The sequence below is a fragment of the Camelus dromedarius genome, chromosome 29 (assembly GCF_036321535.1).
Source record: "Camelus dromedarius isolate mCamDro1 chromosome 29, mCamDro1.pat, whole genome shotgun sequence".
Classification (NCBI taxonomy): Eukaryota; Metazoa; Chordata; class Mammalia; order Artiodactyla; family Camelidae; genus Camelus; species Camelus dromedarius.
The window spans coordinates 22,976,012-22,991,871 of NC_087464.1; the positions used below are offsets into that span (position 1 = coordinate 22,976,012).

At 38.8% G+C, this 15,860-nt stretch overlaps 1 protein-coding gene across 4 annotated transcripts in view; it reads left to right on the forward strand.

The window, feature by feature from the left end:
• The window catches only part of SIN3A (SIN3 transcription regulator family member A), a 58,047-nt gene that overhangs the window by 21,107 nt on the left and 21,080 nt on the right, over nucleotides 1-15,860 (forward strand). For 3 of the 4 annotated variants that reach the window (XM_010977858.3, XM_031440794.2, XM_064480688.1), the window contains exons 3-12: nucleotides 1,141-1,317; nucleotides 5,544-5,650; nucleotides 6,326-6,608; nucleotides 7,650-7,901; nucleotides 8,479-8,631; nucleotides 8,774-8,932; nucleotides 10,666-10,755; nucleotides 12,767-12,885; nucleotides 13,460-13,670; nucleotides 13,971-14,087. In XM_010977858.3, coding sequence (XP_010976160.1) covers nucleotides 1,141-1,317; nucleotides 5,544-5,650; nucleotides 6,326-6,608; nucleotides 7,650-7,901; nucleotides 8,479-8,631; nucleotides 8,774-8,932; nucleotides 10,666-10,755; nucleotides 12,767-12,885; nucleotides 13,460-13,670; nucleotides 13,971-14,087 — 1,668 coding nt within the window. The remainder of the gene's footprint in view (nucleotides 1-1,140; nucleotides 1,318-5,543; nucleotides 5,651-6,325; nucleotides 6,609-7,649; nucleotides 7,902-8,478; nucleotides 8,632-8,773; nucleotides 8,933-10,665; nucleotides 10,756-12,766; nucleotides 12,886-13,459; nucleotides 13,671-13,970; nucleotides 14,088-15,860) is intronic. The other variant, XM_064480689.1, reaches the window with a different exon arrangement.

A 15,860-nucleotide genomic window follows, 5' to 3' on the forward strand; every position in this document is an offset into this window, starting at 1 on the left:
GTGAGAGATCTATTAGAGGTTTTACAATTGTCTAAATAGTTTCATTTTACTTCTAGTCTGTGTTATATTGCTTCTTGGATTTGTGCATAGTTGCTCTCTTTCCCACCCTCTGCTCTGTCCAGGGTAAGCTTTATAAATCTGTGGGGACTTGGGAAAAAACATTCTCTCTTAAATTGTAGTACACAGTTTACATTGTTCTAAAGTTTCATGTATTTTGGTCTCCTTATTTTGTAGATATGGCAAATAAGGTATAGTTTCTTAGTTGTCTTCTGTAATAATTATCAGTTGTGAAATAGGAGAATAAAAAAAGCTTGGGAAATTTTTAATAGCATTTCTTGCAATAGAAATAGAGGGAAGGGACTTTTGCTTTTATTTTACCCGTAAACTTATAAGAAGATGAGAGAATAGTAAAGAAAATAAGACACAATAAAAATCTTCTCTAACTCCACCACCACAAGATAAAATGCTAACATTTTACTGTATATTTGTTGTCCAGGATTTTAAGTCTTCTTACTATATTATGTATTCTGCTTTGTAATATGCTTTTAAAAAATATTTAAAAGTTTAAATCAATAAGCAGCTGATGAATACATTCAATTTATGGATTGCGAACAGTTTTTAATGTTAAAATACATGCATCTTTATCAGTTCTATTCAAACTGTGGTCTTCAGATGACTGATGTGAATATTTCCTTACTAGTCTGTAATGAGTTAAGTACAGAAATTGAGAGTGTTTAGAAATTTATATAGCATTTTTGGACATTGTAATTTTATATCTGTAAAATCTAATAATGAAAATTATGGGCTTATGTATTTTTTATTTTTTTCTAGTAATTTATTTTTATTGTATTTTATAAAAGTAGTGGCCCATGATGGATTGGAATTTAAGAAAAAAGAAAACCTGGTCCTTCACCACAGATAGTTTGAGAAGTGCTGAGCTCTATAATTCTTAATAGCCACAGAAAATTCTGTTATAATATGGGTGGGCGTGATTTATTTCACCAGTTCCCTTTTGTGGAAATTTGAGTTTCTAATTAAGTATCTTTGTGTATGTAAAGCTAGGTGTGCATGTTCTTTAGATGCATTTGGGGAAGAATACACAAGCCTTGAAGCTTTTCGTCTGTGTTTTGTCCATTCCAGGTTTCAGCTGTGCCACAGAGCTCCGGCAGCCATGGGCCTGCCATAGCAGCAGTTCACAGCAGCCATCATCACCCGACAGCTGTGCAGCCCCATGGAAGCCAGGTGGTCCAGAGTCATGCTCATCCAGCTCCACCAGTTGCACCAGTGCAGGGGCAGCAGCAGTTTCAGAGGCTCAAGGTGGTATTCAGCTCCTTTTCTTCCGTTTCCCTTAGTAGGCAACATTGGCTACAGCCTATTAGTAGGGGTTACAACTTTCAGCAGTAAACTAGGAGAGCTGAATCACAAGAAGTTTTACTTTGTGTTTGTTTTGAGACCTACTCATATATGCCATTTTAGCACCAGTGCCTGATCCAGAGAATACATTCAAGAAATATTTTTGGAATGATGTATGGATGCATGGTACTTAAACGTTCCACGATTGAGGAGCTATTTTCTTATGAAGAAAGTCCATCTTTTGGATGCCTCCTTTTGAACTCTCAGTTCTTAGCATGGTTTTATTGAGCATACATATGGTTGGTTATAGTCCTGTACAGTAAATGGGCCCAGTATTATCTTACGGTTTAATCTTTCTATTCCTGTTTGTGAGTTTGTAGACTTTATTTTTTAATTTTTTGAGGGGGGGGATAGGTTTGTTTATTTATTTATTTTTTAATGGAGGTACTGGGGATTGAGCCCAGGACCTCATGCATGCTAGGCATGACTCTGCCACTGAGCTGTGCCTCCCCACTTCTGTTCCTGTTTATGAATAGCTGAATTGGCTGGCATCAAGTCCATCCTTAGTAAAACACATGGTCCTTTAGGGGAACCTTCATGAAGTTTGGAGAAGGCTATAATGGTGAATGAGGTGTTGGTGTTTTCATCTGTTCTGCTGAATATGCTGTAGGTTTTCAGTGCTTTGAAATTCATGAGGCTTTTGTGGAGAAGTGAAGCTTATATTCCCAGCTAACCTTCTCTCTCTGTTTAGTTGAGTGTTACTTCTCAAAATGTGTGATTGTGATAGCAAGTGTTCCAGATTTCATTTTTTCTAGTTTTACAATTATATAGAATTTAAAAATCAAGTGCAGGAAATGCACAATTAAAGGACTGCAAAGAGATAAGCTGTTGGATCTTTATTTGGTCATACCAGCCTAGTTGTATCAAGTAGCTTGCAAGCAGGAGTGAAGCCTGTATCCTCAAAGGACACTTCCGTGTGTAGCATGTATTTCGGCCTTTTCTTTCCCTATTTAATCTGATTCTCCCTGACTCCTGCCCTCACTGGTTTGGGTTCTCAGAAACTTTGATATTGGCCTAAGGAAATTAAATGTTACATAAATATAAAGCACACCAAAACTAAGCTACATTGAGAGATTTTGTAAAACTTACTGTTTATATTAGCTTAGGTAGTTAAGAATTAGCTATACATAAGCATAGTCTTTAAATAGAACACAAATTATTTGGGCCTGAAACTTTACTCTGGGCCCTATCTTTGGGAAGATATTTGTAAGCTATCTTGATGTTTTCTTTAAAATGTTTTTATTCTCTGCTTATAGAATGATGACTGTGTACCAAAATGTATGATTGCTATGGACTTAGCACTTCACCAAGTCCTAAAAATTTTTTTTGAAGTTGGTTTGGTATGACTTAATTCCACATTCATACTGCATTCAGCAGTTAATACGTTAATGTTGCAAAAGAGCTTATAAACTTGCTATTCAACTAACAAAAATATATTTATTTCTATATCTCTTTTCCAGCCAGACCTATCAAAGCACAGCACCCTTTTTTACTCTCTTTCCTCACTTGGGTATGAGTATATAGGCTGTGCTTTGTATGCTTTACAGAAGCAAGAAAGGGCTTTGGAGTTGGGGTTATAGAGTGAGTCACAAGTAGAGTTAGGATTTCTTGCTCTGCCCTTTTAGTTACAAGCTCTTGAATGTGATTCCTGGGACACAGTAACTTGCTGAATTTCCTTTCTAATGAGAACAGGTAAAATGCTCTCTTGTGCCTCCATGTAATTTCATTCAGTATTCCCACGTTGCTTGCCGTTTTTTGGATAGTCTTAAAATGCTTTACAAGCATTTGAATCAACTTTAATAAACCATTTATATTCTATAATAAGGAAGTGTTCAGTGAGAATGCTTAGTTTATTTCAAGCATCAGCCTTGTCTATACTTTTCTTTTTTGTCTTTGGCAAATTGATGACAAGGAAGATTTGAATAATTTGAGGCATGTTTGGTGTGATTTAATTACTTGCTGAATGCCGCAGCACAGATACTTGACACATATTTATTTAGCAAGTTCTCTTTACAGTTGTTTGTGTTTGTCTCCCCAACAAACTTGTGAACTTCAAGAGGTTAGGGACCTTAATACTAAATGCCTGTTGAAGTAAGGCAAGAAAATGCATCACCAGAGTCTAAGGGTCTCCCCAAGTGCCTCCTTAAATCTGTAGCTTTTAAATGACTAGTTCCAAGTTGTTGTTGTCTAAATTGTGGTTCCTAGAACTGTATACATGCTTTTAAGAAGAATTGTAATATACTTGAGGTAACGAGAGGATTTCCTCACCATTCTTACACAGGTATCTCATTTATAGTGCGAGTGTCACGCTGGGTTTTTTAAGCATAGTGTTATTTTATAAGTAATGTTTAAATAGTGGTTTATTCAAACCTGTACCTTTTTCTTCCAAACACATACATCACATATAATTTCCTTCCTTCCGGTTCTTCACTTTCTCTCTCTCTCTGTTTAATGTATTAATTATATTATACCATAGGGTACTTGTTTTTGTTTTTAATTTTTTGTGTGTTTATTACTTTTAATAACTCCTCTTTTGTCATGTGATTGTGAATGCTATTCTTAAGTATCTTCTGAAGTCTTTCTTCCTTTTGCAAAACTTAATGAGTTTTAAGTTCCATCAACTTGGTCATTAATGAGGAAAATTCTGAATATGAGTTAAATAGGTCATTGAATTTCAACAGAAATTGTCATATTATTTGTAAAGTACGGGAAGACCAACCATCAAATGAGTGGTTATTGACTAAGTATACACTCTGTGCTCCACCAATACTGAAATGGCTCTGATTAACCATGTCCATAATGGAAATTTGGGCAACTCTTGAAATACCATTTAATGGTTTACTTGAACATAAGTTTTCTATTTCACAGTATATTATGAGTAGGGGTTATCGAATCAGATGTCTACATATGAAACTTTCTTCAAAATATGATATTTTGTATAATTTAAAATAATCCCAGAGTATGTGGGAAGCACCAAGTAGGCACTTCTGTTGGATGTCTCCTGAGTTAAATGACGTTGCCCTAAATCAGGCTCATAACTTTCTAGCCCTTCAGACTCTCTCCTCGTTGTGAATGCCCAAATAATTTATAATTTAGTGAATGCTCCCTCTCCCTTAATTCCCATGTGCAGTCAGTCCCCAAGCCCTATCACTTCTACCTCCTAAAAAGCTCTTGAATCTCTCCAGTTTTCTCTTTCCCTTTGGTCTGTACTATCATTCAAGCCATTACTGTTCACACATGAGTTAGCCATATAGCTTAACAGATTTTCCTACCTCCTTTTAATCTATTCTGCCCTTGCACCAATTTGTTCTCAACACTGTAGCCAAATTGAGTACACTAAAATGCAGAAGACAAGAATTTTCATTGCTTTTTTAACAAGATTTACAAGGTCTTTCAGGATCTAGGTCCTACTTCCTCTCCTGTCTAATCTCTTGTCTCTAATACCACCATTCCTCCTTTTCACCACAAATCCTCCAGCCAAACTAAACTGTTTTCAGTTTTCCAAATGTACCAGATGGTGTCCTGTCTGGGATTTTGCCCACGCTGCTTCCTCTGACTTTCGTCACGGGTCTTCCTTTTGCTAACTTGTACTCATCCTTATGGCTCAGTTTAGACACCACTTCTGAAGGAAGCTGTCTCTTATGTCCCCCTGGCATTTTTTTTAGTATGTGTGTTGGGGTGCCCTTCCCATGTGCTCCCTGGGCGTTCAGTGATTGCCCACTTACCCCACTGGTTAATGATTCCCAAATAGATGTGAGTGAATTTCTGTAGAGCAGAGACTGTGGCTTATTTGTCTTTGACTCCTTGGTACTTCACATTGGGCCTGGCATGGCACGTTGTAGCTTAGTAGATATTTGTGAAATGAACACGTGAACAAATAAGTAAGTGATATATTAATGAGATTCTAATATCCAAAATTTTCCAAAGCCAGGCTACAGAGTTTACGATTTGATTTTATCTTAAGCTTGTTTTATTACTGACACCCATACTAATTTTTAATACTTTTATGTATATTTACTACATATTTCTATTTTACTAAGTATGTTAATTGTATTGAGGCATAAATCATTTTTTTTAAATAATTTTTGGCTTTTTTGTTTTTATAACCTTGAGATTTATCTCTGCCGTAGGTGGAGGATGCACTGTCCTATCTTGACCAGGTGAAGCTGCAGTTTGGTAGCCAGCCTCAGGTCTACAACGATTTCCTTGACATCATGAAGGAATTTAAATCTCAGAGGTAAAAGATAACGTGTGCTTGTTCTCAAGCTTTGTGTTTGTAATGTTGATTTTGGAGGGAGGATATAACTTATTCTCATCTGCTGAAAGATAAAAGGTTGCTCCCTTTGGGGCGTTTAGTTTTCAGGGTCATATTTTTATAATTGCTTTATTTTTGAAAATGAAAGGCCTTTGTTTTCTCCATATTGGTAAATTTTTCTTACCTAAAATTTTTCTTAACTGAAATTTTTCTTAGTACTTCATCTCAGTCAGTCAAGTAAATTGGTAATAATTAGGCTACTTGCTCTTTGGATTGATTTAAGATACATTAATGTTCTCACATGGTTTACTATTACAAAAGACTATCTCCTCTGAATAGTGTAAATATGTAATAATATATACTCATGTATCAGAGGTTGAATCTTGCATGGGAATCGCAGTTTTAGACTTACTGTCAGAGTATCAGCTTGATAGGACTGTTACCATCCATGAATGTATATTTTGTTTAAAATTGTAACCAAGCCTCTTAGAATACGAACTAAATGGCTTTGGAATGTCAGAGTTCTTTGTCATTAATTTTGTAATATTCAGGTTGACTTTTATTTTATTGTATAGACAGCTGAGTGGAATGTGAATTTTTTTCTTACCAAGGTGTTTGTCAAGCTTACCACTTTAATACTTGTTTTTTTTTAATCAGCATTGACACTCCAGGAGTGATTAGTCGTGTGTCCCAGCTGTTCAAAGGCCACCCTGACCTGATCATGGGCTTCAATACCTTCTTGCCTCCTGGCTACAAGATTGAGGTGCAAACCAATGACATGGTGAATGTGACAACTCCTGGCCAGGTTCATCAGATCCCCACCCATGGCATCCAGCCCCAGCCTCAACCACCACCCCAACATCCTTCCCAGCCTTCAGCCCAGTCAGCCCCAGCTCCTGCCCAGCAAGCTCCTCAGCCCCCACCTGCCAAAGTCAGCAAGGTGAGCACTTGAAAAACTTTGCATCATGTGAAATGCATCCCTAGAAAGCACCATCCTTTGACACTTTCCCTTTGTATAAGACTTGGATAGATACCCAAGTTAGAATTTCATCAGAGGAGATGCAGTAGTCACATCCCTATAAAGTGGCTCACGTTTACATACCACATATTTAGGTATCTGTTTAAATCAACACAGCAGCAACCAAAAGAACTCTTTTGCCCCCAGCTACTGCTTATTGAACCCATGATCATCCCAGCAGATGGCGACTTGGTGTAGTAGTACTTGGACAGCACAGGCAGAAATGGTTGTCTTATGATCAGATTACATTGTTGCCCACATGGTCATCATTTTACAGAAGTCACTCCGTTTATCAGATTAGTTCATTTCGAGCTAAGCAGAAGACCCTGTTGATGATGATGATGGTGTGTTCCTGGTCAAGAACTGTACTCACATGGTAGCCACTAGCCACGTATGGTTATATTTAAATTTAACTTGATTAAAATAAATTCAGTTTTTCAGTAGCACTAGCTACATTTCAAGTGTTCCACAGCTTCATGTGGCTAGTGGCTATCGTACAGGGTAGTGCAAATAAAGAACGTTTCCATCATCTCAGAGAGTTCTGTTGGGCAGAGCTGGTTTAGAAAGCTTTTTTTATGTGGAGTTAGTGCAACAATTGATTTGTCTTTTTGGACATTAAAGGTCTGTGTAGAATGAATTTTTTCCTATTCTGTTTGCACCTGTTGAGCTAGTGAGCTTAAAAATTGCATATGAAAAATTCTTCCCTGCAATTGGAAATGTAGCCCACTTCTAAGGTTGTATTTAGAAATTTTGAGACTGAAATTTTTGTATTAGAATGTGTGAAAACCTCTATACTTCCTGCTCCTACCCAGTGTGATCTGAGTTGGGCTGCAGTAGCCTGGCCAGAGTGAATAAAGGATGTATTAGTTGAACAGACACCTTGTTTCTCTTTAGCTTGAACTTTTCTTTCCTATGTTAAACCATCTGTGTTCCTGAGGAGAATAAAGACTTTTTTCTTTCTAGCCTTCCCAACTACAAGCACATCCTCCAGCCAGTCAGCAGACCCCCCCACTCCCACCATACGCATCCCCACGTTCTCCACCTGTCCAGCCTCATACACCAGTGACAATCTCGTTGGGAACAGCCCCGCCCTTGCAGAACAATCAGCCTGTGGAATTTAATCATGCCATCAACTATGTTAATAAGATCAAGAACAGGTTTCAGGGCCAACCAGACATCTACAAAGCGTTCCTGGAGATCTTGCACACATATCAGGTAAGACAGTTGCCCTTTCAGCCTGTCTTAACCAGGTCACCCTGGGCACATCTAGTCTGAGAAGAACTCGAATAACCATTCTGTGTCCACTAATTCTTACGGGAAATTAAGCAGTTAGAAGAAATTTGTGATGTGTGTTTGTAAAAGCCAGTTTTATTTGCTTGAGTTTAATTGCCTTATAGCAGCTAGTCAGAATTTTTTAGTCACTCTCTGTGGAATGAGTGCTTATTTATCTGAAAAGTTTAAAGAATGATTTGTGTAGTAGAGGTAATCTACAGAAGAAGGAGAAATTTCTTTAATGTTTTGTGTTTTGTCAGTTGGTAGTGGTACCCTGAACATTCACATACACTACCCTGGTTTTAAAAGGAATTGTCAACCATCATCTTCCACTCTTTTCTCAACTTAAAAGCTTGAAGTCTAAACAGGTGCTAAGAATGTACATTTTCCTCTTAAGTGCAGCCCAAGTAGATAACATACAAAGCTCCTATCAGACATCTCAGAAAGTGTGCAGAAGTGAGTCATTCACAACAGCGGCCCTCTCTAATATGGTCTCTTCCTATTTGCAATTTCCTGTCAGAAAGAGCAGCGAAATGCCAAGGAAGCTGGAGGAAACTACACTCCAGCATTGACTGAGCAAGAGGTGTATGCCCAGGTGGCTCGTCTTTTTAAAAATCAGGAAGATCTGTTGTCTGAGTTTGGACAGTTCCTACCAGATGCCAACAGCTCTGTGGTAAGTTTTATCTAGAAGAACTACACTATTGAGAGTGGTTAACTTGGATAAGTTAGGAAGCTGGAACCAGAAGAAGACTTGCTGTAAATGATACTTATTTGTTTTGATAAGAGCATTAATCTCTTTCATGTGTCTTAATTAGCTTTTAAGCAAAACAACTGCTGAGAAGGTCGATTCTGTGCGAAATGACCATGGAGGCACTGTGAAGAAGCCTCAACTGAACAACAAGCCGCAGAGGCCCAGCCAGAACGGCTGCCAGGTCCGCAGGCACTCTGGGACGGGAGCCACCCCTCCGGTGAAGGTGAGAATGGGCAGCTGCTCATTTTGACTTTCAGGAGCAATTCTAGCGGACAAGTACTCAAGGGCTGACTGTGTGTGTCACAGAAACTAAATGCAAAGCTTAAAAGGCTTTGGGAAAGAATGTTAAATACCACCAATTGCTTGGATTACTCTGCTCTTTTGAGCTCTTACTGGTTTTCTTTATACTTTCTTCTTTGCTGTTAGCTGTCATCTATTTTTGTTTGTTTGTTTCCTGCCAAGGGTTTCTGAGACTTAATTTTTCCTTTCTTGATTTGATGCCTTAAACCTGCTTTATGCCAAGAAGGATGATTATTAAGCTTGATAATTGTTTCTGAAATAAGTCAGTGGTCTCTGAGGTTCTCTTGTGAGTAAAGTGCCTGTGCTTTGTGGGATCTCTTTGGTCTAGAGGCCTATTCTGCCCAAAGTTCTTTGTTGGGTTGCCAGATCTTATCTATATCATCTTAATCTCCAAGGAAGGACCTTTGGGCTGTAGCAGGGGGAGGTCTTAAACTCTTGTTAGTGACCCATCACGTGATGCTTCTTGTTAGAGCAAATACCGCTGGTCTGCCTGCAGAAAGGTGAGCCTGCTCCTCTCCTCTTTGAGGTGGTGCAGCTGTGCTGGGGAGCGGGCTGGGTGCATGTATTGATTATTGCTTCAGTGAATCCTAGAGCTGTGTCTGTAGCATCGAAGAGATAGATGTCTGCAGAATTTAATTAATGAATAACAAGAGCCTGTGGAATTCTAATAGTAAGAAGTGACTGGTAAGCAAGCAAATAACCACAAAATCTGACCTGTTAGCGTTACTGACCCTTCTGAAGAACTATTGAAGAGCTATTTTTCAGTGTTTATAATGGTTTCTCCTTTTGGAAGCAAGCTGAACATAGTAATAGTTTCTGTGTCTTCACTTTAGTAAGAAGTGTTAGTTCTATGAGCAGCAAGGATCCGGTCAGCAGATACACCCCCATCTTGGCCTCCTCCCACACTGATCACCTGCAGGTGGGGACACTGATTGGGAGATTAGAATCCCCTGTCTCCCTTCTCCCGAGGCAGTGCGAGCAGAGGCTGTGGCTCCTAGGAGAGTGTCCTCCAGGGCGGCAAAGGTAAATGTGCTGCTTCTCCGAGAGCTTGTGCATTTCTTCACAGATGGTTGAGAGGTGGCCTTTTTAAAGTAAACTTTTTTCCTGATAGTTATATCGTGGCACATTCGTTCTCTTCGAAAGAGCAATCTTAAGCTGGTCTGAGTGGATACTGCTGACAAGGTAGTTACTCCTTCTGTTAGGAAGATAAACTGCTTTTTTCATGAATTTTTAAAGTTAAAGGTTAAAGATTGCTTTCTATGTACTCCAGCTCTTCTTACAGCCTCTTCAACCCCCTCAGCTAGGAGGACAAGGCAGTGGCATTAGGTTCCAAATAAAGTTACTTTTGGTCCATGGGAAGAGTAAGGATATTAATTCTAACATCACAGTAACGCCGTGACCACTCACAGAGAGCATATTTGGGGAGTAGAATTCTCTGTAAACCTTTGGGAAAAAACTGACAAGCAGTATGAAATAGACTTTCTTAGGTGGAAATCTTGCAGGATGTACAGCAAGTTAGTGACTTGAATTCTCTCATTTGTTACAAATTATTAATCAGTGGTGGTCAGTGAAGGAACCATTGAACAGAGATGAAAATAAAACTCAGAGAAACCCACTCTTTGAATCTTATATGTTTGTATTTTTCCTTTTTTGCAGAAGAAACCCAAATTACTCAGCCTAAAGGATTCTTCTATGGCAGATGCCAGCAAGCATGGTGTAGGAACAGAATCGTTATTTTTTGATAAGGTGAGTACTGAGTGAATTGGATTTAATATCTGCTATTAATGCCCAAAGAAAATCACCCTGTACCCAAGAAGATTTTGTTTTAGAGGCATCAAGCTGATTTGGACTTTCTACTTTGACATAATTTCCAAATTATAAGTCCTTTCAGTCTATGAGGGCCACTAGCACAGCTAGAGAAATGATAGCATTGTCTGCTTTGATTTTGTGAAGTAGTTTACAACAAAACACAGCATTTGCCATGGTGGAAGAAAGCTTTTTAAAAACTCATATTACTCTCAAAAGATATTCGGAGCCCCCTGTTACAAATATCCAGGTCTGTGTCATGGGGTATGTCAGTGCATCTGACTTAAGACTTAAGTTGAGGACTTAAGATGACTTGTAACCTAATTGCTTGTGACAGTTATTTGTGGTATCATGTATAGGGTTCGTGGGATTCTGATTTAATAGTGTGTTTTCATAGCTCCCCAGGTGATTGTAATGAGCAGCCAGAGTTGCGATTACTGGTGTAAACAGTGTTGTGTGAGTCTGACTTCCTCTTTAGAGTCAACTTGATTAGCAGACTGCTTTCATCACAGTACCTGGCAAATGTCAGATTGCTCGCTGGCAGGAACCAGCCTGGATTGATCTGGTGTGACTTACCTGTCTCTCATCTCTGGGTTTTTGCAGAAAGGGTAAATGATTTAGCATCTCCGTGATTGGTGCCTCCTGATTTCTCTCTGATCTACTGTGCCTATGTAATCTGTCCTGCAAAACAGTTAAAGCGTCCCTGGCTCTGACTTGCACCATGTGTGAGGGCTGCCTGGGCACTTGGCGCTTTTGAGGCAAATGTAGAAGTCCAGACCACAACAAATGGCAAGGAAAAGATGGGGGAAAGGGGGCTGAATAAATTAATTTTTTAAAGAATGGTGGTATTTGTTGTTGTTGTTCTTGAAGTGCTTATTTCTTAGAGATACATATTGAAGTGTGTATAGATGAAATGTCTGGAATTTGCTTTAAAATTCAGTGGTGGGGGAAATGGGTATAGATGAAACAAATTTACATTGAGACTGGGTGAGTACATGGGATTCATTAGACTATTCTTTATACTTTTGTATATGTTTGAAAGCTAATAAAAATTAAAAGTAAATATGGTATATAGCACAAAAAGTGCAATGCTGTTTCGTCCTTTGCTTTGAAAGTATATATTCCATATAGTGTCTACTGACTGATAGTTACAAAAAGTATATGGGAACCTGGAGAAGGGATTTTGATAAACCACTTGGTTTGGTGAGTGAAGGTCTATAATCCCTACAATGCTAAATATATACTTTTGAAGTTGAAACTCCAGATTGCTCATCTAGCCAAGCTATTTTTACTTTTTCTATGCTGTTGAACATTTTTAGGCTTTTTGGATATTAAAATGCTCGATATTATAAATGGAGGAAGGAAAACGATCAGGTCAGAGGGCAAAAGTATTTTATTTAAAAAGATCATTATTCAAAATTACCAGAGTTGAGAACAATGTTGACAAAGATTCTTGCTGTAAACATCTGTTAGGAGAGGCAACAAAAGCTTGGGTGACTCTGGAGTGGTCATGGTCAGAGAATCAAGCATGTGAGAAGGTAAATGTCTTATTTACTCCAGGGTCTCATTTTCAAAATGTTTATTATGGAAAAATTTAAACATATGTTTAATTAAAGAGAATAGTAAAATGACTCCTCATGCACCCATCATCCAGCTCCAGCAGTTCTCAGATTCTAGCCGGTGTACTTGTTTCATGTGTACTCCCCCCACCCCCCAGATTATTTGGAGACAAATCCCAGGTATTACATTACTTCATCTATATAAGTATTTTACTAAGTTTCCTTTTAAAATGACACCTTTTTTCAAACATAATCGTTATCACATCTAAAAAAACTAACATTGACTGTTCAATATCATCAAATAACAGTTCAAATTTCCCCAATCTTTTAAAAGTAGTCCAGGATCTCTTGATTCCCTACTGAACCGGTTTTCTCTCGGTTGTCTCCATAAGGTCCGAAAGGCTTTGCGGAGTGCAGAGGCCTATGAAAACTTCCTGCGCTGTCTTGTTATCTTTAACCAGGAGGTGATCTCTCGGGCTGAGCTTGTGCAGTTAGTCTCTCCTTTCCTGGGGTAAGTGGAGTCAGGGGCTTAACCCTGATGCATGATACAGAGGTGAAATAAAAGTTTGTGGGAGTATATGATAGGCAAAGTGAATTTGATCATGGCAAGTCAGTTGACGTATAAAATGTCCATGTCAGAGGAGTCCTCTGGGAAGTCTTGTTCAACTCTATTAGAGATGAAAAAATAGGTAGAGAGAGCACCGGCCAGAACTAGTGATCTCCTGGTCTCCTGACCACTGTTGGATGTTTATAGAGACCAGTCTCTTCTAGGGTTCTAGAATCTTGACTTTGACAACCTAAGAATTATCTGAACTTGAAGCAATATTCTTGATTAGAAGAGTGGCTGGTTACTGCCTAGTTTCAGTGCAATTCTTCTGTCACCACCTTAACTGACCTTAGAGCACTCTACGAGAAAAGAAGCCATATATTCAAAGGAGAGCTTCTTAGGCAGGAAATCATAATCGTCATTGGAGTTTGTCTAATGTTAGCAGAGTTCTGACCCAGCACCAAATAGAGGTAGTCATACCTCAGAATAACTGCATCGGGCTTCTAATTGCTCACCAGCTTTTGGTTTGATTCTTCAGGAAATTCCCTGAATTGTTTAATTGGTTTAAAAACTTTCTGGGCTATAAGGAGTCTGTTCATCTGGAAACCTTTCCAAAGGAACGAGCCACAGAAGGCATTGCCATGGAGATAGATTACGCCTCCTGTAAACGGTTGGGCTCCAGCTATCGAGCCCTACCAAAGAGTTACCAGCAGCCCAAGTGTACAGGACGGACTCCTCTCTGTAAAGAGGTAAGACCTTCCTGAGAAAGGATCAGCCCTGAACCCTCAGCTTCCTCCAGAAACGGGTGGTACCCAGGGATCGAGAATTTCTATGTATGAGGAAATCAGAGCCCTTTTCTGTCTGTTACCAAAAGAAAATATTTTTACACCTATATTGAGGAACTTTTTCTTAATATTTTTTGTAAACTTTCTAAAGGTCATGTTAACTGATTCTTCCCTCCTCTAAAGTTTTGTCTTACAATTGAAAACACTTAATCAGCAGAAAACTTTGTTACACTTTTGTTTCAATATCTCTTTTTTTACCAAAAGGTTTTAAATGATACCTGGGTTTCGTTCCCTTCTTGGTCTGAGGACTCTACCTTTGTTAGTTCCAAGAAAACTCAATATGAAGAACACATCTATCGTTGTGAGGATGAACGCTTTGAGGTACAAGCTCCTTTATCATTTGAAGTTTGGGGAGATGGGAGATGCAGAACGGGAAGTTACCTTAAATACCTATCTGGGAGGGTTGGCTTTTAAGACTAAAGAGCCCAAGACTCACATTCTTCTGTGGTAAGTGCTTATTGTATTTACCATGTTTTATGACTTTGTCAAATATATTAGTAATATTTTTATGATAAATATGACTCATCTAGGCCACTGTAACCCTTTTAACTGAAATTACCCATTGATGGCTGAATAATCCTCGAATTTTTAATGATATTTTAAAGGTTATTGTGTTTTACATGGTATATAAAATCAGTATCTTAAGGCCTAGTGGGCTTTCTTACAGGTGTTTTAAATCATTTATCTTAAAGTGTGTATTCTTAGCAGGTGTCTGGACATGGTTAGTAAACCAGCTCTCCTGTGAGAACTGAAATTCTCTCATATTTCTGATATTGATTTGGCTCCTTTTGAGAGAAGGTTGAATTAAGGACTTTATTGTAAAGTAGTTGGGAAGGGAAGAGCTGGAGTGAAGAAATGAGCTGGTGGAGAACCCCTGTACCTGGAGTGGGAGTACTGAAAATAGAACTCCCAGTGTCTTTAAATGTCTAGTTCACTGGTACCAACAAAAAGGGAATATTAAATGTGTCTAAAGAAATAAAATTACGTGCATCCTGCTTGATGTATTTATTACATAAAACTGACTGGCCCTACTCTTTCATATGGATGGGGAGATATCTTGCTCCTTTTTAAATTCATACAGACTTAGCTCTCTGCCACTTATCCCCTTCCAGCTTGTCTCAGCTGTTTCTGGCATGTTTTGAATGAAGAGCCACGTGTTGCCTGGCCACTGGCAGGTGGTTGGCCATCTCTGCCCCAGTGTTAATGAGGAGCTTCAACCATTTGCAGAAAACTCAATCATGACTGATGTTAACTTCTATGGAAAGTTTTATCAAGCTAAAGAAGGCATTTCTTTTTTACCTGTGTTTTGTAAGGTTAGATGATGAGTTAGAAAGCAGAGACTGGCATCTGTTTTTGGCAGGATATTCCTGTTCTCGACTGGCATGCCTGCAAATGAGAAGCACCAGCCTCATCTCTCATTTGCAGTTACAGGAGTGAAGATGAGAAGTGTGTGTGTTGCACACTTAGGATTGGGTGGGATGGACTAGTTTGAAGGAGCTTTCCTTTATACATTGGATAGATTAATATTCCTGCAATACAGACAGCCCCCAAGTCTCAGTGGCTTGAAAAACAGAGTTACTTCTTGATCATACTGCATGTGCACTGATGTTTAGCAGGAAATTCTGCTCATCAGGATTGCTTGGGGACCCAGGCTGACAGAATGCCACCTTCTTGAACATTGCCAGTGATTAGAGGGAAAAAGAGCTCAGAGGGATCTTATACCTTTAAATGCTCTAGCCTAGAAGTAATAAACAGTACTTCAGCCCACCTGTTCACAGCTCATTTCCCAGAACTCATTACATGACCCTATCTAATCACAAGGGAGCCAGGAAGTTCAGCCCATCATTTGTCCATAACTGCGGGAAAGAGGGATTTGAATACTTGATACAGTGACTGCCGTAGTCCTGAAGCTAGAGAATGTGGGAAACACTTCCTCAGACATTTGGACACAGACCCTTGAGACCGCTCATTTACTTCATTTTCTGTTTCTCATTTAGAGAATTTTGTGTTAAGCCTCAGAAAAAGAGTTAACTCAAAGATTGCTAGTCATATCCTTAACCAGGTCAGGCTAGGCCCTTGTCAGAAATAAAGTGC